This window comes from Pezoporus flaviventris, unplaced genomic scaffold (genome assembly GCF_033815535.1).
Source record: "Pezoporus flaviventris isolate CSIRO_AGI_PZ_B2104156 unplaced genomic scaffold, CSIRO_AGI_Pfla_v1 ptg000212l, whole genome shotgun sequence".
NCBI lineage: Eukaryota > Metazoa > Chordata > Aves > Psittaciformes > Psittacidae > Pezoporus > Pezoporus flaviventris.
The window spans coordinates 1,680,171-1,706,122 of NW_026892760.1; the positions used below are offsets into that span (position 1 = coordinate 1,680,171).

General features: G+C 36.2%; 1 protein-coding gene across 3 annotated transcripts in view; it reads left to right on the forward strand.

The window, feature by feature from the left end:
* CNTLN (centlein) overlaps positions 1-25,952 on the forward strand; it is a 197,690-nt gene that overhangs the window by 123,729 nt on the left and 48,009 nt on the right. For all 3 annotated transcript variants that reach the window (XM_061441239.1, XM_061441241.1, XM_061441240.1), the window contains 6 exons: positions 2,527-2,576; positions 7,908-7,999; positions 10,239-10,759; positions 13,303-13,476; positions 17,430-17,524; positions 18,160-18,383. In XM_061441239.1, the coding sequence (XP_061297223.1) occupies positions 2,527-2,576; positions 7,908-7,999; positions 10,239-10,759; positions 13,303-13,476; positions 17,430-17,524; positions 18,160-18,383 (1,156 nt within the window). The remainder of the gene's footprint in view (positions 1-2,526; positions 2,577-7,907; positions 8,000-10,238; positions 10,760-13,302; positions 13,477-17,429; positions 17,525-18,159; positions 18,384-25,952) is intronic.

Genomic DNA, 25,952 nt, shown 5'->3' on the forward strand with positions numbered 1-25,952 from the left:
CTTAAACTTGCATTGGTGCAAACATGTAGGCCAATAAACAATGGCAGGACAAATGCAAGTGAAAAGTTGAGAAGGCTAAAAAAAGCCCCAGGAGAGTTGTTTTCAAAGAAGCTTTAGCTGTGATAGTAAAATTTTTCATAACTTAAGTGAAAAGGAAGCTAGTTAGGAAATTTTTAGTTTTGCTGAATGGTAACAGTGTAAAAAGGTATACCAGGTTTACAAGAACAGCTCAGTGAATCTTTGCATCTGTCTTTGCATCATGGTGAAGATGGTTAAGAAGATGCCAACAACTCATTCATTCTTTATAGCAGATAGATCAAAGATGTTTGATCTGTTTGAAATAAGTGTACAGCAGTTATAATGTCAAGTAGATAAGTTGTTAATATCTTCCCATTCTTGGGAAGTTTGTCATCAGGAAAAGGAGGGAGAGAGAGAAAAAAAAAAGAAAACAAACACACACACAAAAAAATGCACTGAGCATGGATCAACACAGTTTTGTTGGGAAAGCGGCACTAATGCTCCTGTAAAAGGAAATCCTGCATCATTAGCCTGATGAAATTGCAGAAGGGTGACATTAACTAAGTGGTAACAGTAACCTGATCTGTATTTCTGAATTGCCTTTTACAAGGCTCCACATGAAAGATTCTAAATTCCTACGGGATTGGAGGAAAGGTCGTTTTAGCAAAAGGGAACCAGTTAAAGCCGAGGAAACAAGGAGTAGTGCTTACATGCCACTTCCAAAATGGGAAATTTGGATCAGTCAGTGTCAACTGTTGGGCTTGCACTCTGTTCTGAGTAGCATCTGCTTTTGCCTCTGGTGGAGACAGAGCACTGCTGATGAACCCAGCATGGGTCTAACCCAGTGGGGCATTTCTAGCATTCATGTAAGCCAGTCATTGACTAGTATGGGTTGGATCTTGTATTACACATTATAATTTCTTGTTAGGCTTTGCTGAAATATTTCCAGCTTAGATACAGCATAACTTCAGTTGGAGACCATTTCACAATTTATTTGGAAGTGCTTCGGATGTTCAGACTATAAACCTACCCCTTTACCTATTTCCTATAATTTATTTACTTCTACACATCTTTCATCACCCTAAAAAACTCTTTATATAAAAGTTAACTCTCTTCAAAATCTTGTACAATTATCATTGTATGCTTGTCACTTTATGTGTAGAGAGGCAGTATGATTATTCAAATGTTTTTGAAGTTGACAAATAACATATTCAGAAGATAAAGGTTCAATAAGCATGTAATGTTGAATAGTCTTTAGTTACATAAACAGAGAATGTTTTTTCAAGGAAGGATTTTGCTGTTTGGTGGAAAAAGTGAATGTGCTATGAGGAGTTAAAACGGTGTGGAGGTAAAGGCCGCTCTAGGCTGTGTTACAGAAATTGATGATGACTGAACATGGAGGATGAAAGAAGGTCAATGAAGGTCAACCTGTGAAGGCAGCTGAGTGATCCTGGAGTCTTATGTGTCATGCAAAGAAAGTTACTTTCCATGTTTCTCATTTTCTTTGTAGTTGATGTGTTACAGCTGAGTCAGAGATGCATTAAACATATAATGTGTTTTAAAATACATTTTATTTTTAAACTTTCTTAAGTTAGCAGATATTATTTGTACCTTAGCTCAGAGGGAATCTGTAAAACATAAATTTCTTGTAAAGCAGTTAGGTGCTGCTATGTAGAGTACAGCAGAAATAGCTGTGAGGAAATTAGCAATGCAACCTTCAGAACAGAGCTAGAATAATGTGTATTTTTATAGAATATGAGGTTATATTTTAAGCAAAGTCTGCATATCAAATGCCTGTCCTCTGTTCTAGGTGCTATTGGATCCTAGGCTAAAATCAGTGCATATCTTATTTCTAAAATAGAGTGCAACTATATAATTAAAGATTGTCAGAAAACATAAATGAACCATTTAAATTAATGTCTTTAATTCTAGCATCTCCCAATTTGGCTTTGAATCTCTATCACTGATATCCTGGCAGCTTTTATTTGTATGTAATTTTAATAAAATGCAAAACAGTAATTCAGGTATTTTGGTGTACAGACCTTAGCTGATTGATATTACAGAATAAACTGTAGTGGTATTATAGTAGTTGATCAGGGCTGGAAAAGGGGAGGAGAGATTTTCTTAGTAAGTTTCTCAGACACTCACAGAAAAAAAGAAGAATGGTATGATACATCTGCACAAGGTTGGCTGGTAGTTTCCCCTGAGACTGAGTACTTATTCCCCTCTCAACAGGAATCCACCTCCTACTGGTTTCCTTTTCATCTCAGGCATTTCCTTACCTAAAAGAGACTCGCTGAAAATTCTCAGTGTATGTTCCAACCAATAATACACCTGCTTATGTTTAAAGTATGCCAAGTAACATCAAGTTAGAACCAATTCCTGGGTCTTAACAACTTTTTCCTCACTAATATATTGATATGTTTTTGATTGAATTTTTTTTAATGGTTTTAGTGGTGTCTTTGTGATTGTTATGTAGTTCTTAGTTTTTTATTTCCTGTTTTGTAGACTGAATCTTGAAAAAGAATTGGACCAGATGAAAGTACACCAATCTGTGGGTAAGTTCACAATACAGGAGTTTAAATATGTTTACGGTAAAAAATATGTAGACTATCATATTTGTGTATGTAGCCTGTTAGAAATATCTTTCTCTTGAATGTGTGTTTTGTATGCATAAGGCCATGTATGTTCTTATTTCAAAGTATTATTAACCTAAAGTTCCCCACATGCCTATTAAATCAATAACAACTTAGCACGTAATACATGTTTGCAACTTGTTTATATATACTATATATAAAATTAATTATGTTTAAAGGATCTATGTATGTGTTTATAGATATATATATAAAATCTAAATCTTGTTCATGAAGATTTCTTCAGAATCCAAAATGGTTTTTGAAGTACTGAAATTCAGTGATACAGAAGTATTGATACTCAGTGATACAGAAATTTCATGCTCATTCAGACTTCTCTTTTCATACTTGTCTCAAAAATTATGTGAATTTGAAAGTGAATCAAAATGATGGAACTGTTATAAGACTCGTTCATCAATATCTTCTTTTATATCTTTACAATAGTTGGTGGTTCTATGTAGATGGGTCTTCGTCAGTCAGATAGGCAGTATATTACCACTGCCTCTCCATCCCTTCTCTGATTCTCTGTATTATTTGCTGTTCCTGAATGGTATGGGAGAAGTATTCAAGAATGCATAGTTACAGTCCAGCTGTGTGTCACATCTGTGGTGAATTCTTTATGCACAATATAGTATAAAGGAAGGGAGTAGAAAACTGGAAGAAGTACTTTGAATGTTCTTGGCAATAAAATCTTACCATTGTTTATCCCAGTTTTCTGCTGGGATTTGGTTTGGTTTGGTTTTGCTTTGCTTTGCTTTGGCAGGGAGGGATGTGATAATATTGGCCACTTGAATGAAAATGTGGGGGGTTTTTTTCCCTTTATTTTGAGTTTGGTTTATAGTTATCTATAAAACTTAGTGGAAATACCCAGTTGCTGAAAACTGAAAGTTACTGTTTTCTTTCATATTACTTTTTATGTGTTACATTCACAGCTTCAGATAGAAACCTAGTGAAGGTTTCAAATACTGACTTTAAAAATAATTTCTTTGCTTTTGCCAATTTAGTCAGTCTTCGCACAGACATAAGTGGAAAGGTAACCACCGGTGAGGTGTTGAGGGCGTGCTAAGCAGTAACCACATTTCCAAAAAGCAGTCAGATCCCTGGAACTGCAAGTTCTTGACATGTTTAGTGCTTTAATTAGTCTTTTATTCCTTCTTTTTTCATTATCTTTTCAGATTAAAGCATGTCCTCCTTCAAAAGCTCGTGGGTAGATACACACTTCTAGATTGGTTATTGATATGATCATAGAATCACAGAACAGTTTGGGTTGGAAGGGAGCTTAAAGATCATCTGGTTCCAACCCCCATGCCACAGACAGGGACACCTTCCACTAGACCAAGTTGCTCAAAGTCACGTCTAAACTGGCCTTGAACACTGCCAGGGATAGACCATCCACAGCTTCTCTAGGCACCTGTTCCAATGTCTCACCACCCTCATAGTGAAGAATTTCTTCCTAACTTCTAATCTAAACCTACCCTCTTGTCAGTTTAAAACCATCCCCCCTTGTCCTGTGACTACAGGCCTTTGTCAGATGTCCCTCTCCAGATTTCTTCTGGGCCCCTTTGGGAAGCCCCCTCAGTGGAAGCTTCCCTGGAGCATTCTCTTCTCCACACTGAACATGCCCAACTCTCTCAGCCTGTCTTCAAAGGAGAGGCTCTCCAGCCCTCTGATCATTGCCAGTGATGATTAGTTGTTGCTATACTGGGACTGAGAAAAAGGGTTAAACTTGTAGTGAAATGTGTTAGGCAAATTTTATTTGCCTTTTCCAGTATTTGTTGTTATAAGAATCATTTAAAAGGATAGGAATTTTTTGTAAGATTCAAAATCAAGTCCAAAGGTAAGTATTAAGTAACACTTTCATTAGCACGAGACTGAGCTGATTCCAGCTGTTTCCAAACTTTTGCCAATTGAAGTGTAAAAAATACTTGCTCACCTAAGCTATAAAAAGTAATTTCTTTGTTGTTGCCCTTGCAAATCTTCAAATATTGCCATGTAGTGGACACTTTTATCAATTGGTTGCCATCTTCTAGAAGACTGCACCATAACAACTGAAGCTGAATGATGATATTTGAGCGTAAATGAGCACATGTGAGCAATCCTTGCTCATGTGCTAAGAAAGTGTGTACATCCTCTGCCCTAAAATGAGTATTAAATGCCTTCTTTTTCCCAAATAAAAGTCAGTTCTGTTATTTGTAATTTGCTGAGGTTCAAACTTGATAGGGTCTAAGTACATTTTGTTCACAGTGTTACTATGTTTTCTTTTCTAAAAGTAAACCTGACATGAATTTACTCAGCTTATCAATGATGTTGGAATTCACTTTCACCTAAGCAGGTGTCTGTTCATTAGGCATTCTGACATCAAGGGATAAATTCTGAAAAAAAGTGGCTTAGCTTCCCTCTATGAAAAAAGATAGGCTCTATCCTCTTGCTTGATTAGATATCAGTAGTGTTTGTCAGGAGGAAGTACTGGTTAGCTTTGTTGTTCTTCTGTATCATTTTTCAAACCATGCTGGTCAAAGATGAAGGTCAGAGGAAGAGAAAATTCTGCTTCTGCCATTCCCAGTTTCTTTCCATTCTACTTCGGTTGCCCAAGCAATCAAATAATTATTTTCTAGTAGTTATCAAATCCAAATTCAATATTCATGCTATCCATGTCATTATTTATGTATGAATGTAAACAATGTGTTGTCAGGAACTCATGCCATTTTCTCCAAAAGCAGGAAAGTGGATCCATCTAATCCAATCCAGAAAAGCAAGTGCTGCCTTAGAAGAAACCTAACTGTTGGCCCCCTATTTCTTCATGGAGGCAGTTTGAAGACTTCTTTCATTATACGACTTACGAATCTACCAATTTCCCAGCCTGTGTGTGAGAATGGCATTCTCTTCTTAATGGTCTTCACCCTGGATTTTCCCGCTGGCTGTTTTAGAATTAGCACAACTTTGGGAGCAAAAACTCAGTAACACTGTGGCTTTCTGCACTATGGCATCTTCTGTCTGTCAGGGAATCCTTCACCTGGTACATACCGGAGGCAAAAATGGCATTCTTTTGGTGGTTCATGTAGGTACTCTATGAGCAACTAATGCATAGCTCTGGGGTTGCTTTTTACAACTGATGTTTTTTTCTCTGTGTAAGAAGGCTTTCTGCAAATATTAATCGTGAACTGTAATATCATAGTTCAAGGGCTATTTTGGCACCATTATCATCAGATTTGGTGACTATTAATTAGGAATTGTTACATTCTAAAGCTGGCAGTTAACTATGTTTTCCCAGTGGGACCTAAGTATACTTCTGTAAGACCACGATAATTTGATGACTGAAGATAGTGGCATTTACGACTTTTGGATCTATTCCTTGAGGGAAAACTTAGGATTTCTTCCTGCAGTAGAGTGTAGATGGGTAAAACATACATCTTCCTGAGTAATATGATGAATCTTTCTGCTGTCCTAGGCAGACAGACAGTTATAGACAGTGGTGTTTTATTGCCTCCTTAACCAATTCCTGTGAACAATTATATACCAATTAGAAGGGAGGAGGAGAAAAGGGGACTGAACAGGCCATCTGTTTTCTGCTCAGTAGAAAGGGTTATTCATCAGTGACCTTTGGATTTTCTTTCATTTATGTTGCTTGTGATTTCTGTGATAATACTGAACATATACTGTCTTTTGTATCTATTTTACAGTAGTTTTCTTTATTTTCAGCACATAATATGTTTATTTATAGAGTATTAAATCGTATTTTGGTATATTCACATAATAAACAACACCTTGTGTGCTTTGATCAGTTACTTGGAATATGGGAAATCTTTTTTCTTTTCAGTGAGGTGCAGTAAATGCTGATATAAAAGTTATAGCAGACATTCAAATGAGTGAATATTTAGAAAAAGATGAAAAGCATGTCATATTATCTTTGTGTGTTACTTAAAGAATGTTGTAAATGTATGCAGTACCACTGTGCTGGGGGACTATAGTCTGAAATAGCATGGGAACTACCATATTAATATCAAGGTAAAGGTACATATTCCCCAGATGCATAGTTTTACCTTTTTCAGCTTTTATTATCTTTAGAATAGTGTTCTATTTATTTCATGAATACAGAAGTATTAATTGGCCATGACATGTTCCAAAGACAAAAGAAAGGTCTAATTCACTCTAACAAACTTGTTAGTCACTGTTTATATCAAGAGGATTGTGAATCTACAGAGAGTAACACGGTTTTCTTCTACACTTGTTTTGTTTATAAATCAAAAGTTTTTAAGTGACCTGCAGTGTCTGCTTGTAGTTTGAAATGATACTTCTAAAGCAGCCCTCCACCAAGTAGCACAGATATTTGTCTACTATGATTAATTCTTTATGTTAATTGAGGCAAGAAGGGTAAGAAAAGAAATGTGAATATTGTGGGTTTACAGTGTTGGAGGAATTTTTTGTTCTTTAACATGTTATTTCATATTCCAAGAAAAAGTCCTGAGGTGTGTAATTGCTCATTTCTGTGAGCAGTGGGCAATTTACAAGAGTTGAGCTCTTGGTGCAGATCTAAACAGAATGCATTTTATTTTGATTTACTATACCTGTTTGTACTTCTAAACTTTTCCTTAGCATTCTTCTGTTTTAATAGATCGAATTTTAACTTATTGGCTGTCTCCGAGAGCAATATGTCAGAGTCAGTCTCTTTCTCATTAGTTGTATCAATTTCTAATTGTTATGAATTCACAGTATTAAAATAGAATGATTTGTGTGATTCGTCTGGTAAAGTACATGATCTTTCACTTAACAAAAAAAGGGGATTTAAAGTTTTCATCCGTCCTAATTCTGTTACTATTTGCTTTGTTCACCAATCACTCTGATCCTCCTAGCAGGGGACAAGACCTAGAGAACAGAACTGGTAGTGACTGTGTAGATAAAAAGGCAATGAATTCTGCTTTTAAGGCATAGAGAGAATAGTCTATAAAGGGATAAAAATTGGAATGAAAGTACAGCATTTTTAACCTGCAGATCTATTGTACCTTTGAAAAGGTTGTACTCTGTAAAAAAACATACTGTGATGCTACAAAGATTTATAATTATGTGACAGAACACTTTGAAAAGAGGTCATTTTTCAGAAACTGACCAAAGACTGACTGCCAAGAAAATAGACGACATTATAAATAATTGCGGAAGTAAAGAATGCATTTCCTTAAAATCTCTAGGTATTTTTTAGTGAAATATTAGGTGTCACAATTACGTATTTTCCGATAGACAATTATTATTACTTTCTTGTAGAGCCACTTTTCAAACTTAGTGAAGATGATGAGGTCAAGAACAGTACTGCAAAGAAGAATATGAAAGAAGTTTCACATCAAATGTTACAGAAGGTAAGACACCAACCCCAGAAAACAGATCTAGATTCTAATATAAGAATCATATATGTAAAAGTCAGTACTCGTTAATTTAGGTCATAATTTCCTTTCCTAATTCAAAAAAATACAAATTTCCAAAATTGTGTCAAAAGTGGATTCTAATGAACTCACTGTGAACTTACCATGTAAGATAAACATGGTTAATGTCAGAGAAAATGAAAAGAATGTTTAGAGGTGTAATGTTAAAAAGTAATAAATTTTCTAAATTGGAGGTAACATATGCTTAGCATTTTACCACTTTAAAGTTCATTTCTTTTGCTGAGTATATAACTTTATACGTTATCAGGTGGTTATCTCCATAGAGCTCTTGGTACAGAACGAAATCGATGCATAATAGTGATAAATCCAGCTTTTGTTATATTTAAATTTTAGCACAACACTGCATATGCAAATATTTTCTACATATGTGGGTTTATCACTCTTTTCACAAGATAATACTGTATGCATTTAGTATTCTTTGGCTTAGGAAATATGATGAGTATTTAATCTTTACTGCTCAACATTCTACATGTTTTACCTCATAGAGAAACAAGATGTTCTTAACTAGTTGCTATTTGTATTTATATTTGTAATATACACAAGTAGTTTAGTATGTTAACAGGTGTTCACTTAAGAGGGCTCCCTTGTATTTTACCATATGTTTTGTTTGCTGCAAAGAAAAGACATCCTTCAAACAGTATCATGCCTTTTGTTTGTCATTTTGCAAAACAATATTTATTTAATTACTTATAAATCTTTAAAAGCATGCTTAAATTGAATAAACAGAAATCTATAACTTTGAATGTCAGTTCAGGTATAGTCTATTTATTTTTTATTTGTGAATTAACTTGTAGGAAGTGTGGTAATTTACAGCAGATGATGTGATTGCATATACTTGTAACACTTACCATATGGCCAGGCAATGAAGGCTGTCATCTCGTTATTACTGAATGACAAACATCATGTTCAAATAATAAAACACAGAATAGGAAGTGCTCACATTCATTTATCTTAAGGTTGAGTGAGTAATTGAAATAATAGGAATGCTACCATCTGAAATGTCACATAGTTTATGCTTGCTTATCATCTACATTTCAGAACTATAATTTTATTTGCCAGGTACTCCATAATTTTTATCTCTATGGATATACAGAGTTATGATGGTACCTCAGGGATAGGTGTAGAAACTATTCATTGTTTGTTTCCTTCCGGCTGTCGTACATGACTTTAAGTGCTAGTGAGTGCAAAAGGTTGAAGTTGGCCATGTGCGTTCTACCATACCTCCTTGAAAAATACTCTTTACTACCCAGGATGCAATTTGCAAGCTTCTGGAGAAATCTCAAAGACTAGAAGTTTGGTTTGGTATCTGCTATAATTAAAATTGCCCCTTATTTCTGGAAATTGTGGGGTTTGGTTGTAACTGTAAGCAAATATTCCAGATGAACACTGAAAAACAGTTTATTGTTAGTGGCCTTGAATATATGTAAACCTCAAAAGCTGTTACAAAGCATATATATCATATGTATAGGTTGAATACACTTCTTTGGAACTATGTATAAGAAGCTTGTAAAGTGGCTTCATTGAAATAGGATAGATTTTCCCTTTCTGTGAGTAGAAAATGCATTTCAGCCTTCATATTTTTTAGGTGATGAGCTTCTGATATTTTTTGCTAAGATTTGTTTGGGTTTCTTTGGAAGATCAAAATAATATTTCATTTGTGTATTTACAGCACTTGAAAGAACTTGTTGATTTACACAGAATCAGAGAACTGTTAGAATTGGAAAATACTCTGGAAATCATTTAATCCGACCCCCCTGCCAAGGCAGGGATTTAGATAGCTAGTGCAAAATTGTCTGTATTTGAAAATAGTTTTCCTTCTGAAAATGTTTTTTAAAATTCAATTAGTATGTATAACCAAATCAGTAATGAGCTCAAGATGCATCAGAAAGGTTCATTAGCATACTTAAACTTCTGTGTCACTTTGCCTGGAATTTTAACTTCTTTTACCATCTGCCCTTTGTTCAACAGCTGTATTATTGCAACTAAAATGCTTTCATCTGCACTACGTTAGAATTATTTTTAAATTAGAGACTACAGATTGCTTTTGTCCTCGTGCTTAATGTAATATTATTGTCATATAATAAATATATTTGAAACACTTTTTTTTCTGCTGGATAGGATGAAATGTTCTGAATGCTATCATTGCTTTTGTTAGGTACAACAACTAGAAAGAAGATTCAAAGCTACTGAAGGGGAATTAAAGAAACAGAAAGAAGTAAATGAAGACTTATTGAAGGAGAAAAATTATTTGGAAGCATCTTTAAAAGTGCAAAAGGAAGATGCAGACACGAGAGAAAATGAGCTGGAAACACTATTTAAGAGGATTTGTAAAATAAGAAAAGACAAAGCAGAACTTCAGTTAGTGACTGATGCACAGGAAAAAGAAATTGCCTCTTTGAAGGGGCAAGGGGCAGAAGCTAGCAGGTTGAGAAATGAAAATGAAGATTTGCTGAGTCAAGTACAGGAGCTGAAGTATTTACTGGATGAAGCCAAAGCAGTGGCAACCTTTGGGCAATGTAATTGCAAGATAACAGGCGCCAAGGTTAAATTAAAAACAGCCAAGAAAAAGAGCTCTTTGGGACATCATGGAGCTTTTCTCAAACAGTCCATCAAGGTTATGAGTAATGTATTTGAGAACTTCAGTAAGGACAGCTGGGAGGATGTGAGTGAAAGCAGGTACAGCTCTCATTAACTTAGCCCTGTAGAGGGGACACTGTGCATATGTAAAGCACTAGCAAATGGAGATTGAATTTCAACTACTGTTGATTTGGTATTCAAAAAAAATACTGTCAGATCCTTTGAAATATCTTGGGAGGTCTTGTTCTGAGCTTATTGACTGAAATTTGCATGCAAAATTAGCCACAACTGCATGAGTATTTGAGTAGGTGCCAGGATACCCAAAAGAAGGCAATGCTTGATTTCTTCCAGTGATGCTATTTTCATGCAGTCATGAGGCTTGAAATTGACAGTTTGGCAGGTTGATTTAATTTGCTGGCCCTTTGCATATTCACCACTGACAGCTAAGGATTCCCAGGCAAGCCTACTAAGTCGGTTTAGTTATCTTGTGACATGCCAACCCGGGAGGAGAAACATTTTTTCCCCTTAATTTAGTTAGATAAATTTTGAATGACCCATTTCAGCTTGCTAGCAGATGTCTACAAGCTGTTTAACATCCTTTAAATTAAGAACCATCCACACTAATTATTTCTTGTATGTTTTATACACAGTCATTGTACTAACTTTAATTGAATGATGGTTAAAAATCAGTTCTTTAAAGGTAATTGTTACTGCATAGAGTCCCAGTCGTAAGTCACAAGTCCCTTAGAAAATTGCAGTGGCAAGCTTCATAAGCATTTTGAATTTTTTGCCTCTGCTTCTATTTGTTCACACATACTTGTGGAGGAAGCAGTAAGCCACTGGGTGAATGGGTATCACACCCTGAATTTCAATACTTTGTCCTAAGAGACATGCAAAGAAATTCCTCCAGCCTTTTTTACCCAAAATAAAGAGAAGGTAAAAAAAGAGCAAAGAAGACAATGTCATCTTCTTAGGCTTCATGCTGGCTGTAGATATCTTACAGAGCTTCTCCCCATGCAAAATAGGGGTCTCCTAAACACAGGATCTTGAGAGAGAAAACAAATTAAGAACAGTGTAATTTGTCAGTTGCTATCATTAATGTGAATCTTGTTTTTCTGTTTAATTTCATATTGCAGATCTGATTTTACAGAAAACATACGTGTTTTTCTGCTGCAATCAGTGAGCTTTTTATTTAATTTACTGTGTTTTGCTTTTTAAGAATGAAATTCAGCAAGCAAATTGTTACTGCAGTTTGAGTTTGAGTGAAGTGAAAAGTAATTGTATGGCATTGGTTTTCATGGCTATCCGTAAATACTGCTTTCAGTAATTCTGCAGGTATCAGGTTAGGGACTTCATGTCATAGGATAGTGAACATTTTTGAAGGTTATGTTTCAAGGTGTCATTCTCAACAAGTTAGTGAGATACTTTCATTTACTTCCCTCTTCTATTTATTAATAAATACTGTTCTTTATCAGTAATTACTGCCTTTGAGTTTCTAGATTCAGGCCTTCAATTTTCTAAATAGAACATTCCTTGAAAGCAGGAAAATATGTACGCAGTTTGTAAAATCTCTGTGCTACTCCAGCACCTTCAAACTGTTACACTGATTTCTTTTCTTTTCAGTTAATCAGACATACCAGTGTGTCAGGACACGTTTTGAAAATTATAAAGATGTTTCTGCATGAACTCTTCAATTTAAGGCCTCTTTTCTAGTTAAGTAGCCACCATATCTAAACCTTTCATTTTTATGATGGTGCAACTTAATTGGAACTCAACTGTGCCTTTTTAAATGCCTTGGTTTAAGAAATAACAAATCAAAATAACCTTCTATCAGAAGATTCCTTCACAAATCCATTTGCACAAATGATGTTTAATAGCCACTGGTAGTATAGAAAAATATTATATCCAAGACTTCATGTTTTAAAATGGACTTCAATGAATATCAGAAAACAAATGATAACCTGGGGCAAGGCAGTGGGATTCTATGAAATTAAGAGCATATTGAGTGAAAGTTTAAGGAAAAATTTGAAGAAGAGTGGAAGTTTCAGGTCCAGTTTCTGTGCATGGGAGGCAGTTTCAGTAGAAGGACTACCAAGATTACAGAATTTCAAAGCACTCCAAAGGTGTACTTGGCAGATATTTCACTGAAGTGTGATTTCTGAGTTTGTCTCAGTCAACACTACAAATAAAGTTCAATTAAAACAAAATATAATTGAATGTAAAGTACTGTGCATTTGTTTGTTTTGTTATCAAATGTGAAAATGAAAATAAATATAAAAACAGTATGTCTTTGTGAGCCATTCACAGACTGGAAGTACTAACAAGTAGTTTTTCATGTGTGTGACTTTTGTAGACTGTAACAAAAGCTGTCCTTTAAGAAGCCGTTGAAGTCTCACACCTCAGGGCATTGTAGAGTGAGATTCCATTTAACATAGTAGAATTTGATAAAATAATTTCCCAGATTTCTTCTTTATCATATTTGTAAACATCTGTTGAATAAGTCAACTCAGTACTGGCTCTTTTTTGTGTTAGTTTCTCTACTTTCTTGCATGTGTTATGTTCTCTGTGCTCAAGCACTGGCTGTTTGGAACTTTTAAGGTTTAACTTTATTTTGTTTTGTTTTCCTAAATGTGCTGTTTTAGTGACCCTGAAATACCAACTTCTGAAAGTTTGGAAATGGTGATTGCGAACATAGTACGAAACATTGATCCACTGCCAGACAGAAATAAACAACAGCAAAAAAAGCAAACACAAGATAGTCAAAAGCCCTGCAACATCGTTTGTTTAGAAGGCAAACCCCACCTGTATAATAAAAAGGTATCTAATAGAACTTGGTTTGTTCTCTTGTGCATTTTTGTAGTATTGTCACTGCTGTTCCCCTTTTAATTAATTTGACTGTTGTAAACTGAAAAAATCTGTTTCTAGATACTCAGTGGGTAGTTTCATTAGAATTTAGAATACTGTAAATGTGGAATAATAGCGTCTACAGTGGAGGGAGTGTAAGATGTGCAAAAGCTCATTAAAAAATGTAAAGTTGCTATAAGTTGTCCAGACTTACAGTAACTTAGTTACTTTACGTCCGGCTGCCTCTCAGTCCAAAGAATGCTGCAGACATACCATTAAGCTCTCTCTCAATCAGAAAAACCGTACAGAGCAGGGTGACCTAACCCATAACAAGTAATATCCCTATCTCCCCTCTAGCAAAATGTTGTGCTGATGAATCAAGCGTGAACACCTCTCAGTTCATCTGGTGTGTGCAGAAATAGTTGTCTGAGTCTTAGAAAGATGCTTTTGGCTCTATCACTGTCCAAGAAATTCTATCTAGAGAAAACTATGCTTTTAGCTTTTTCTTAACCTATTTACATTCATTGTCTGGGATTTGAACCCCTTGCCTCATTCTTAACATCTATATGCTGTTTTTTCACAGAAAAGAGCCAGCTGGTTGTTTCCCAGGTCTTTAGATCCTCCATGCAGTCTGTAACAGATGACTAATTTTTGGACTTTTGAACAGTTTCTAATATTTTTTCCCTCCTGCATTTGTCCAAATAAATCACTTCATGGAATTTAAAACAGAAAAAGATATTGTTGTTTCTTAGTTCAAGAAACAGAATACTGAAACGCTGGACAACTTCATGCTGTTAGAAAACTAGTTTGAAATTGTGCTATGTATGGTCATATAATAAAGAGTTTGAAAACATACTTTCTTACTCTCCAAAATTTTGAAGCAAATATAGACTATCATCTTGTTATATATTATTGATTGTGTGTTTCTATCAAAAGATCTATTTTTCTGGCACAAAAGGTGAAAAAAGGGAAATTCTGCAACCATCTGTTGGTATAGAATACACAATATGAGCAGATGCATATGATATATGTGAAAATCTGACAATGTGTGCTACTCTTGTTATCTCCTGCTGCTCCTATGTGAGGATATACAAGGCAGGGAATCCAAGAGGTGCTGGTCTCTCTGGCTTAGTAGTGTAGACATAGGCAGTATATTTCTTATTTGCCCATTTACCCTCTGCTCCTATTGGAAAAAAAACACAGATATTTTCTGGTACATTCTGACATATGTGACAGACTGATGGACTTGGAGCATAAACAGGAACTATTCCCAAGAGCCCTAATTGAGTAAATACACTTCAGTAGAAGTCCCCTGTTGCAGGAAAAGTAACTGGAAATACAGTTTGTGACAACAGAGGATAACATTGCAAACAGGCTTAGTATCAACAACCGGGAACGCCAGTTTTAGCAGGAATCTTAAATCCCTCCTGAAGATTTAAGGGCACTTGAACTGGGTCACGGTATTCTCATACAATGGGATGCTAGAGAAATCTCCAAAGTCCTGAGCTATGGCTGGGGTTGGAGATGAGATAATTATGACATGAAGACTTTCTCAGTTTTGCTGCACATGGTTTAATTATATTAATACCCTGTGCAGTATCAGGACAGTTATTGGCACTCTCACATATATTTATCAGAGCTGTGGCCTAAAGTGGAGATCTCTGTCCTTCTGCTGCAGGCATGGATCATCATCGAGATGGTGGAGTTCAGGATCTTGTGTGGTAGGACTAGTAGAATACCAAGTAGAATTGCAACCCTGGACTTTAGCAGGGCAAACTTTGGTCTTTTCAAGCAATTGCTAGGGGAAATCCCATGGGCAAGGCTGCTTGAAGGTAAAGGGGCCCAAGATAGTTGGTTGACATTCAAGGACTGCTTTTTCCGTGCTCAAGATCGGAGCATCCCGACACGTAGGAAGTCAAGGAAGAGGGCCAGGAGACCTGCGTGGCTAAATACGGAATTGCTGGGTATGCTCGAGTGGAAGAGGAGAGTTTACAGGTCATGGAAGGAGGGGCTGGCCACTCGGGAGGAATATAAGGCTGCTGCTAGAGGATGTAGGAAGGCAGCTAGGAGGACTAAGGCATCCTTAGAATTAAACCTGGCAAGAAGGGTCAAGGACAGCAAAAAGAGCTTTTTGAAATACATGGCAGACAAAACTAACATCAGAGGCAATGTAGGCCCACTGATAAACGGGATGGGTGCCCTGGTGACAGAAGATACAGAGATGGCAGAGTTACTGAATGCCTTCTTTGTCTCTGTCTACTCTGCTGCAGGCAGTCCTGAAGAGCCCTGTACCCCTGAGACCTTAGATGAAGTCAGGTCGAAGGAGCGGTTTGCCTTAGTCGATGAGGAATGGGTTAGAGACCAGTTGAGCAACCTGGACATCCATAAATCCATGGGTCCAGATGGGATGCACCCGCGGGTGCTGAGGGAACTGGCGGAAGTCATTGCTAGACCACTCTCCATCATCTTTACCAAGTCTTGGGAAACGGGAGAGGTGCCTGAGGACTGGAGGAAAGCAAATGTCACTCCAGTCTTCAAAAAGGGCAAGAAGGAGGACCCGGGTAACTATAGACCGGTCAGCCTCACCTCCATCCCTGGGAAAGTGATGGAACACCTTATCCTTGGTGCCATCTTAAGGCATATCAAGGATAAGAGGGTTATGAGGGGCAGTCAACATGGCTTCACCAGGAGGAAATCATGTTTGACCAATCTCTTAGCCTTTGATGAGGAAATAACACGGTGGATGGATGATGGCAGAGCGGTGGATGTGGTCTACCTTGACTTCAGCAAAGCATTTGACACAGTCTCCCACAGCATCCTCACGGCTAAAATGAGGAAGTGTGGACTGGATGATCAGGTAGTGAGGTGGACTGTGAACTGGCTGAAGGAGAGAAGCCAGAGTGTTGTAGTCTATGGGGCTGAGTCTAGTTGGAGGCCTGTAACTAGTGGAGTGCCTCAAGGGTCAGTACTGGGACCGGTATTGTTTAATATATTCATCAATGATTTAGATGAGGGAATTGAGTGTACTATCAGCAAGTTTGCTGATGACACTAAGCTGGGAGGAGTGGCTGACACGCCAGAAGGCTGTGCTGCCATCCAGCGAGACCTGGACAGGCTGGAGAGTTGGGCAGGGAGTAACTTGATGAAATATAACAAGGGAAAGTGTAGAGTCCTGCATCTGGGCAGGAACAACCCCAGGTTCCAGTATAGGTTGAGGAACGACCTGTTAGAGAGCAGTGTAGGGCAGAGGGACCTGGGGGTCCTAGTGGACGACAGGATGACCATGAGCCAACACTGTGCCCTTGTGGCTAAGAAGGCCAATGGCATCCTGGGGTGTATTAGAAGGGGGGTGGTTAGTAGGTCGAGAGAGGTCCCCCTTCCCCTCTACTCTGCCCTGGTGAGACCGAATCTGGAATACTGTGTCCAGTTCTGGGCCCCTCAGTTCAAGAAGGACAGGGAGCTGCTGGAGAGAGTCCAGCGCAGGGCAACTAAGATGATTAAGGGAGTGGAGCATCTCCCTTATGAGGAGACTGAGGGGTGACCTTATAAGTGTCTATAAATATATAAATAAATAAAGGGGGAGTGTCACGAGGATGGAGCCAGGCTCTACTCAGTGGCAAACAATGATAGGACAAGGGGTAATGGGTACAAACTGGAACACAAGAGGTTCCACTTAAACTTGAGAAGAAACTTCTCAGTGAGGGTGACGGAACACTGGAACAGGCTGCCCGGGGAGGTTGTGGAGTCTCCTTCCCTGGAGACATTCAAAACCCGCCTGGACACATTCCTGTGTAACATTATCTAGGTGTTCCTGCTCTGGCAGGGGGATTGGACTAGATGATCTTTTGAGGTCCCTTCCAATCTCTAGCATACTGTGATACTGTGAATGAAAAAGTCCCAGCTTTGTGATTTTGCTTTTTATTTCGGGCCATTCACAGAATAAAGACCTAGAAAAATTACATTCCAAGAGGAGGAAGATCTGCTGTCTCACAACTTCATGTCCATCAATTCTAAACAAAGGTAGGAATAATATGTATTTCCACAACTTTGTAAGTAAGATTGGCAAAGCATTTCTGCCTGAAATTCCAAAATCTCTTCTATATTACACAAACCCACTTAAATGCTGTTGCAAGATTTGCTTGTTTAAATTTACGAGTGTATTTTTCACAGCTCATTATTTTTAACTGAAATTATTATATAAAGTGACTGTCAAGCAATGTCTTTTTGCACAGTTAAAATATACCCTATTTTTACTAAATCCCACACATTGAATCTACTGACTGAGATAAGGCTTTTCACTACCTTTTGTTCTTTGTGCCCCTTTTAGCCAATGAAACAAAATTATCTGTATTTTGGTTTAGATATTAAGAAAAAAAATCTGTTAACAAGGTACTGAAGCCTTTATTTCTGGGAATCGGAATCAGATCAGAAACTTGAGCTCCAGTGAACTTCCAAGCCTTTATTGAGTTAGCAGTGTTTGCACTTCAGAATAAGAACTACATAGAGCGCTTACAGGTTAACTGAATTAATTTACCACCTTGGATACTGAGAAATGTTTTACTGGTTAGAACAGTCCTTTGAAGAGCAAAGAAAAATCAGAAATTATGTTATTTATGATGATCTGTCAGTTTAGTAACATTCTGTTTTATGTTTAGGGAACAGAACAAAAAGAAGAAATATCATTGTCCGGAAACCAGGCTCCTCTGTTACACTACTACATGAAAGAATTAAGTCACTGCAGCAGCAGCTAGCTGTTTTACAGAATGAAAAAAAGACAACAGTGTCTTCTGTGAAGCTATTTAAAGAAAACAATGAAAAACTAGCAAATGAGCTACAGCTGGCTGATCAGAGGCTTCAAACTAGTAAACTGACCATAGAGGTAAACTACTTTTCATTATGCTGTTTTGCAATGTTCAGATTAATTCTGTTGTTGTAAATTTGATAACATTGATTTTTGTCTCTGAATTTGTTATGATCAAGGTTATGAATTGTTATATACTAGCATGCTTTATATTATATATATTATTATTTATACTAGCATGTGAGATTTTGGATCAGTTACTATGTGCAAATAATACTGAGGCCTGATTTACTATCAATCCAATTAATTAACTCTTATGAAAAAGAATCATAGAATGATTTGGGTTGGAAGGGACCTTATAAAGGTCCAAGCCCCCTACCATAGGCAGGGACGCCTACCACTAGACCAGGTTGCTCAAAGCCCAGTCCAACCTGGCCTTGAGCATTGCCAGGAATGGAGAATCCTCAGCTTCTCTGGGCCAGTGCCTCACCACCCTCACAGGGAAGAATTTCTTTGAAATATGTGTGGGAAGTTTATCTTTTAACCTGTGGCCTGAGAACTTCCCTGAGAATCTGGTCAGTTCACATGAACTAGAACCCATTCCTCTGTGCAGAGCAGGCACTTTTGGAGAAATCATCTTCATACACCCCAAGAGCAGAGTGTTCAAGGCAACTGGAGTTTTCTTCCAAAGGTTTCTCAGACCAGTTCCATAATTGATTGAATCCCATCACTCTCTGTCAAGGTGGAAAGCTAGAGAACAAGTTTTATAAAAATACAGACTAGTAAACTATTTGGTTAAAAACCCCAAAGATGACAGCTTTCTCTACTTTGGTCTTCATTCCTACTTAATCTTTTTCCATACTATTACTCCTTTCTAGTTTTCCCCATACTCATTTATATATATGTATTATGTGTTAATCTATATGCAGCTCCTCAGCTGGAATTCTTTTCTATTCATACTGTAGTGATTGGCCTGCCCTTTATAGAGCTGAATCAACAAACACTTTTGCAGTAATTGTCTCCTGTTGGTCACACACACATCCTGCTTCCAGAATTATAGTGCTACAACAGATGGACCTGCTAGAAGGAGGCAGACATTAAAAAAGAAATCAAATCCCCTCCCCCTCAAACTTCTTTGCATTTAGGTCTTTGTACAGAAGGCAGAAGCAGTACCAGGAGCAGCACTTTTCACTTTCGTAATGCTGGGGAACTGCTAATTTCTAGAGGAGGGAAAACCTCATTTCTGTTACTCATTTTGCATAACTATGTATAAGTAATGAATTGTTCAAAAAGAGTTTCCAAGGTCATTGGAACCAATGGAGATCTGCCTATCTCACAAACAGTATCATAATGTAAAGTTTCATGGACAGTATAAACTTCACATAGAGTTATATGTGTAATTTAGGTAAAATATTCTGCTTGCTCAGACATCTTCATGATTTGACTTCTTAAAGGACTACACCTTATGTGTGTGTATGAGAGCAACATGAGAAATAAAATAAAAAAGGCTGTTATCAGGAAACTTAAAAAAGAAAGGGGCAAAATTTGTGTCAAGATAAATACTGCTGTATTGTAGAAGACTGGCTAAAAGTGAAATAGCATAGTCTTCAAAACAAACCAGTTTTTTTTCACTCAGTTTTTCTGGAAAGTTTTTAAAAAATAGTGGTCACTGGTCTATTTAAAGAGCAGTGCATTCTAAGCAAAAAAACGTAAATGATGTTGCAGGTACTCAAGGAAAAAATCTTTATTAGGCATGCACATTTTTTTCCTTCTCAGCAAACAATTCAGATTCCCTTTCTTATGACTAATTACTCTTCAGGTGCCATACTAGTGCTACCAAGTGGGAAATTTAAAGCAGAGGCTTGGGCTACTTGCCAAGTGAAAATTAAGGAGGTAAAGAACCTACACGGTCACTGCAGGGTACACTCATGTTTAAAAGAGAAAACGATGATTTAGACAGATGAAATGATTTTAAAGCACACATTTGTTTGGGGGGTTAGTGTTTTGTTTTGTTTTTTTTTTTAATAAGAAACACTAAGATATTTAAATATTAAGATTCCACAAGAGAAATAACTTTTGGTGTTTGTTTTTTTTTTCTTGCAAGAACACTGTTTTCATTGTTCCTTCTCAATGCTTCTGTTACTTTAGATTTTAGAATTTTCTTGCATAGGTAGATGGTAAAAAAGAAGCAAACAGACCATGAAAAAGTGAAAGATTTCTCCCTCTAGATTTAGGGAGAGTCTTAAATACTTCAAAAGTGACAAAAATGTCTGGTATCTAAAAATAAGCTTCAATATGTAATCATAAAGTTCTGACTAATCTTACAGTAACAGTGAACTTATGATGCTGGGCTAAAGTGTACCGTTCTATGAACAGTAAACATTAATATCATGGATGAGATGCCATGTTGCCTGAATTTGGCTAAGAAAATAGATCCATTAGCAGACAAGGGCAGATATGTGTGCAGTCAGTCCTTTATTATAATCCCCAATGAATCCAGTGCTAGAAAATCAACTATATACTTAAGATTTTAATGTTCAAGATGTTAATTTTGAGACAGACTTTACAGTTCATACAACCTAAGGACTGTCTGGCATCTCCTGATTTTCAGAAATGTAGGTATATGTATGGTTTTCTGTATTTTTCTTGAAGATCCACCCAGGCATGTATGTATGTGTATATTTGTCTGTCAGCTTGTAAGAGTTCAGAATGCTAGATTCGAGGCAGGTTTTTTTTTTTTGTTTGGCCTTGTAAACTCTGCAGCAACGTAGATTTCTTGCTTTGTTTTGTTTCTGCAAAAGCAATTTATTTTTTTTTTTGCATATTTCTGCAAAAATGACTGTAAAGTGATTGCACATGTGAAATCAAAGCTTGGATTCTCCAAGGATTCACATCAACACTGAGTCAAGACCGTCTGTACAGAACTACGGTAGTTACAATTTGCTATCTGTGTACAGAAATCACAGCTGGGGCTGATACTTAATGTACAACCAAAGGGATTTAGCATTTCCTAAGTTTCTTAGAAAAATATCTGAAAGGAATTGTTGGAAAAATCCAGGATTTTATTTTCTAAGATTTATTGCCCCTTCTTTTCATTTCTATCACTGACTGCTTATAAGAGGAGTAAATTTATTGCATACAACATAGTAATTATAATTCATTTTATGTAGTAGGTGTCATTCTTGTTGCAAAAGTTCAGGCAAAGTATATTGAATAAGAAATGAAAATCATAAGCGGGTTAAATCTTAACTATTTATCTTATTCGTGTCAAGGCCATTCACAGGTACACTGCTCAAAAGTACCGGAGGATCTTTTTTGCATCAGTTCTCCAGTGTTTCTCAGGGGATGTCACAGGAAAAGCTGCATTTCTTAATGGAATGCCATAGGCATTTGCCAAGTTTCTGTGTAATTCTATTTCAGCAGGAAACCTGAATGTTAAAGAATGGAAACATATCAACCAGTCAAACACCAACAGATCCTTTGGAAAGAAAAAATGTGAAGGTTTAAGTAAAGTTTTCTAGATGCACAGATGTATTCCTGAAGATACATACCTTAAGTTTTTGATGAACTGGGAAGAAAAGGAGCTGGTTTTGGTTTTAGTTTTGGGGTTTGTTTTTGCTTTTTTATTTTTGGTTTTGCATATTTTAGCTGTAATACAGCCTAGGATTTTTTCTGATAGCATTTTAAAAATCCCACCAAACTGTATTTTAGCCTTTCAATTTTCTTTAAATATTACGGGAACTCTTTTTCCCTGAACTCATACTTTGTATTTGCAATAGAATTTGCTTGCCAGAAGTTTATCTCAGGTGTAGAAGGGTGTGAGCCTGAAAAAATGAAAGAGTAAAGCACTAGTGAAAAGTCTAAAGCTTTTTATTCTTTAAAGTTTGTTTGTGGCTTTCTTTACAAATTCTCATGGCTACTTTTTGCTGCCCAGTTTATCAGAGAACAGCTCATAATTCAGTTGCATCTGCAAATTCAGCACCACAGCTTCGCTCTTTTTATGGTACCCAAATATGAGTGAACCAGGGATTACATTGAAATAAAGATTAAACTGATGCTGATTTTAGATGCCTTGTAAATTATTAACTATTATTTACACAAAGATGTCACTTTGACTCTGGTTTTCATAAAGGGATTTTTCCCTTTTTAAGAGATGTATTCTCATTTACATAACAATTTTTGTGTGTCTGTGGCTTTCTTAAAGTAAATTTTAGGAATAAGCTTGAAATTATAAACTGAGTGCTGTTTGAAATTACCCTGCAGTATGATAAAACTGCTTTTGGAACTTCCTCAGTTTTGTTCATTACAGCAAATGTGTAGTTGTTTTGACAGTTTTGGGGGACTTTCTACATGAACATTGTCCAGTTAGAAATTCTCGCAGGCATATCCAGTTGTTTTCTCCCAGAATGCTTTAACATGTGTCTTCATTTTATTTTGACTCTTCTTTCACGGAAATACTCCAGCACATTTGTGCTATTTTTTATTAAGTTCATAAGAAAGCTTCTGCATTCAGTGTCATGATTTCTAAATTAAGCGGGTTTCTTTTCTTTCCATTGCATGAAAAGATATTTTTAATTATATACATCAAATGAAACTATTCATACCTACAGAATGCCTGAATGATAATATTTTATTAAAATATTTAGAAGAAATAAAATTTAGAAGACTTGAATTGCACTTTTTACAGATTAATTGTGCAGGAAATTGCTGCTACATCAGTATTGTATGCAGGAATTCTGACTTTCTATTTTTACTACAGTAGTAGTAAAAAAAAATAAAGATGAATGAATCAAAGAACTCTGAAGCTTCTTAGGGAAATTTTATTCCCAAAAACATCATAAGAAATGTATTTCTTCCCCTCTTCTTCTTTAGAAGTGTACAGGTTATCCTGTCCTAGCTACTTTCACTATGAATAGTCCTGGTTAATTTGCAGCAACTGTAATCTTTAGGCACGATATTTAAAAAGAAGTAAAGGCAGTTTGTATAAATATTTAAAAATCACAACAACAAAATTTCTATTTTACTTTTTCTGAAAATGCAGCAGAAGTGAAAAGGTAAACCAGAAGGAATAAAAATGTGATAAAACAGGATATACTGCCTGACCTTTGCAGAGTGCAAATACAATGTAAGACAGCAGAGGTTTATATAATAATTGAACTAAACTATGTACCAGTATGAGAGTGGATCTTCTCAAAATCTGACTGGGTATAAAGTCTTTTTTTTTTTTTTCTTGAGCTTCTCAAATCATATTGCTGTTGTCATGTCCTGGAAAGACCTCTTTATGGGCATTATGTTGTCGTGCTGTATGCATGCCCTGGAAAGACCTCTTTATGGGCACAGTAGATAACTCAAAACTCACCCCAGTCTGTGTATTCTTGAGAGAAAGACATTCTTCCTGGACTTACCACAGTGTTCCAGACTTGAAGGGCAACATTATCTGTAGGTAGGAAAAATTGTGTGCATTATACTTTAAAGTTAAAACTCATGGCATTTTAGTACTGTTTCAGGGTCCGACATGTAGTTTTTGAAGGCTTTGACACATATTTTGGCAATATTAAGAATAGATTCTGCTATATTGTAGTTTTATTAGACCCTTGTTGAGCTTAATAAATTGAAAATCAGGCTATATGTCACATGTATAAAGACTGGAAACAGTCAGATGCTGCTCTGTGACTCTAGAATACACCTCTTTCCGGTCCTAGTCCAAAATTCTGCCTGAAATAAACATGACCAGCTAAACAGATATGTTTCAAGTTTTTTGGTTACTAAATGGGGAAAGGTCTATATAATTTTTCCTCAGGTAAACTACTGATTCAACATTGCTGCTGATCTAAAACAGTTCTCAACTTTTTATTTTCTACTCAGTCAGAGAAGTTAACTTGGAAATAAAATGAGGAATGTGAAATGATAAACATAAAAGTAACTGGACTTTTAAAATGCATATACTCCACCAAAAAAAAAATTGTTTTATTTTTGTAGTTTGCTGAATTGAAAACTTACAGCATCCTGAACTAAGTTCTGTTAAGAGAACTACATTTAAAATATATTTATCACGAAACTGTGCTGTCATGACAAAATAAAAATAAAGCAAAATACCTTTTGCATTTATATTGATCTCTGAAGAAAAATTACAATAGACCTGTTGAATTATTGATGAACAACAGTTGAAATACATTGCATTTGGAAATAAGTCTCATTCATAAATTAAAGAGAGCAATTCGCATGAACTAGAACTGTGAAAGTTGTATTATATTGCTGCCAAAATGAAATAACTTAGAGGAAAGTAAATTCTAGAAAAATATAAAGAAAACTTGTGGAGACTACGTGAAGTTCATAAATACACTTACTACTATTTATATTGCTGTATCATGTAGAAATTGTAAAAAGTGTGGGTTTGTATTAAAAGAAAATCTGTGTCACAAGGATTAGCATGTTCTTGTCATGTTAGAGACAGTGTACATGTGTATTAGCACATCTAATATAGTTATCTGATAATACAATAACAGTATATAATTGTATTATACTATATACTTATAGTAAGCACTGGAAAATACTATCTTGTAATTTTTTTCTTCATGGATTTCATGTGATATGTAGTTTATTTTTCTTCACCTTCCCTGTGATTTAAACAAACTTTCCTTGTGCATTGAATCTTATTATTAGACAAAAACTAGAACTCAGTTTGTAGTTTATTCTCCCAAAAATTTCCTGAATAAGATACTATCTGGGACCTGGAAAAGCTCAACAGATAGTCTTGTAATTGAATTCCCTTTTGTACTCACTGGAGTGTTTTCACTGAAATCAGTCTGATCGGATCAGCATAGAACATTCTTGAACATTCAGTACTATGTAAAGTTCTGAGGATAATGTAAGGTTTTGTCAGATGATATTTATTCCTTGTCAAATTTTACCCCCCAAAATCCTTTTATTTGGGAATAATTATTCATATGTTGACAGATTACATTTCAGCACTGGCAGTCTTTTTTTCTCATGGATTGCCATAGAAAACCAGTTTAGGTTACAATTGGATCAGTACTCTTAGGCTTGTTCACTGGAAGAGTCTATGAATTATTCATTACTACTACCTACCAGTATTAACTACAAAAGTGATTTACTAACCACTAACCACATGCATGTGCTTATTTCCACTGAATTCAATGGCATTTCAAGACCGCCCAGTGTATGGTGGTAAAAATAAATTTTATTTGCTCTAGTCTTGAATATAGACCTCTCTGTAATGAGAGGTTCTTTTGTGTTTTGAACTTGTAGGGAAGGAATTACAATGGAGAATGTAATATTTGAAATATCATTATATTGTAATAGTTATTATATTGTATGATTTAGTATTCTGATAGACTATCAGTCTGTGTACCATTCTCTGTGTACCATTCTATATAGGTGCTACTAAAGTGCAAGAAATAGGTGCCTTGAGCTTTTAGCAGCTGTATGTCGTACCTTGAAAGTCTGAATTCTCTTCGTTTGCAAGATTTCAAGAGTCATGAAACACTTTGGAAGTACTTCTGCATTTCTTTATACTGTGAGCATGAGTTGATTCTCCTGGCCTCTCCTAATGCATCCTTTTATCCTGCTTCCCTTTCCTTTGCTCTTGTCCTAATCTGGTCAATAATTATCCCTCATTGTGAAGCT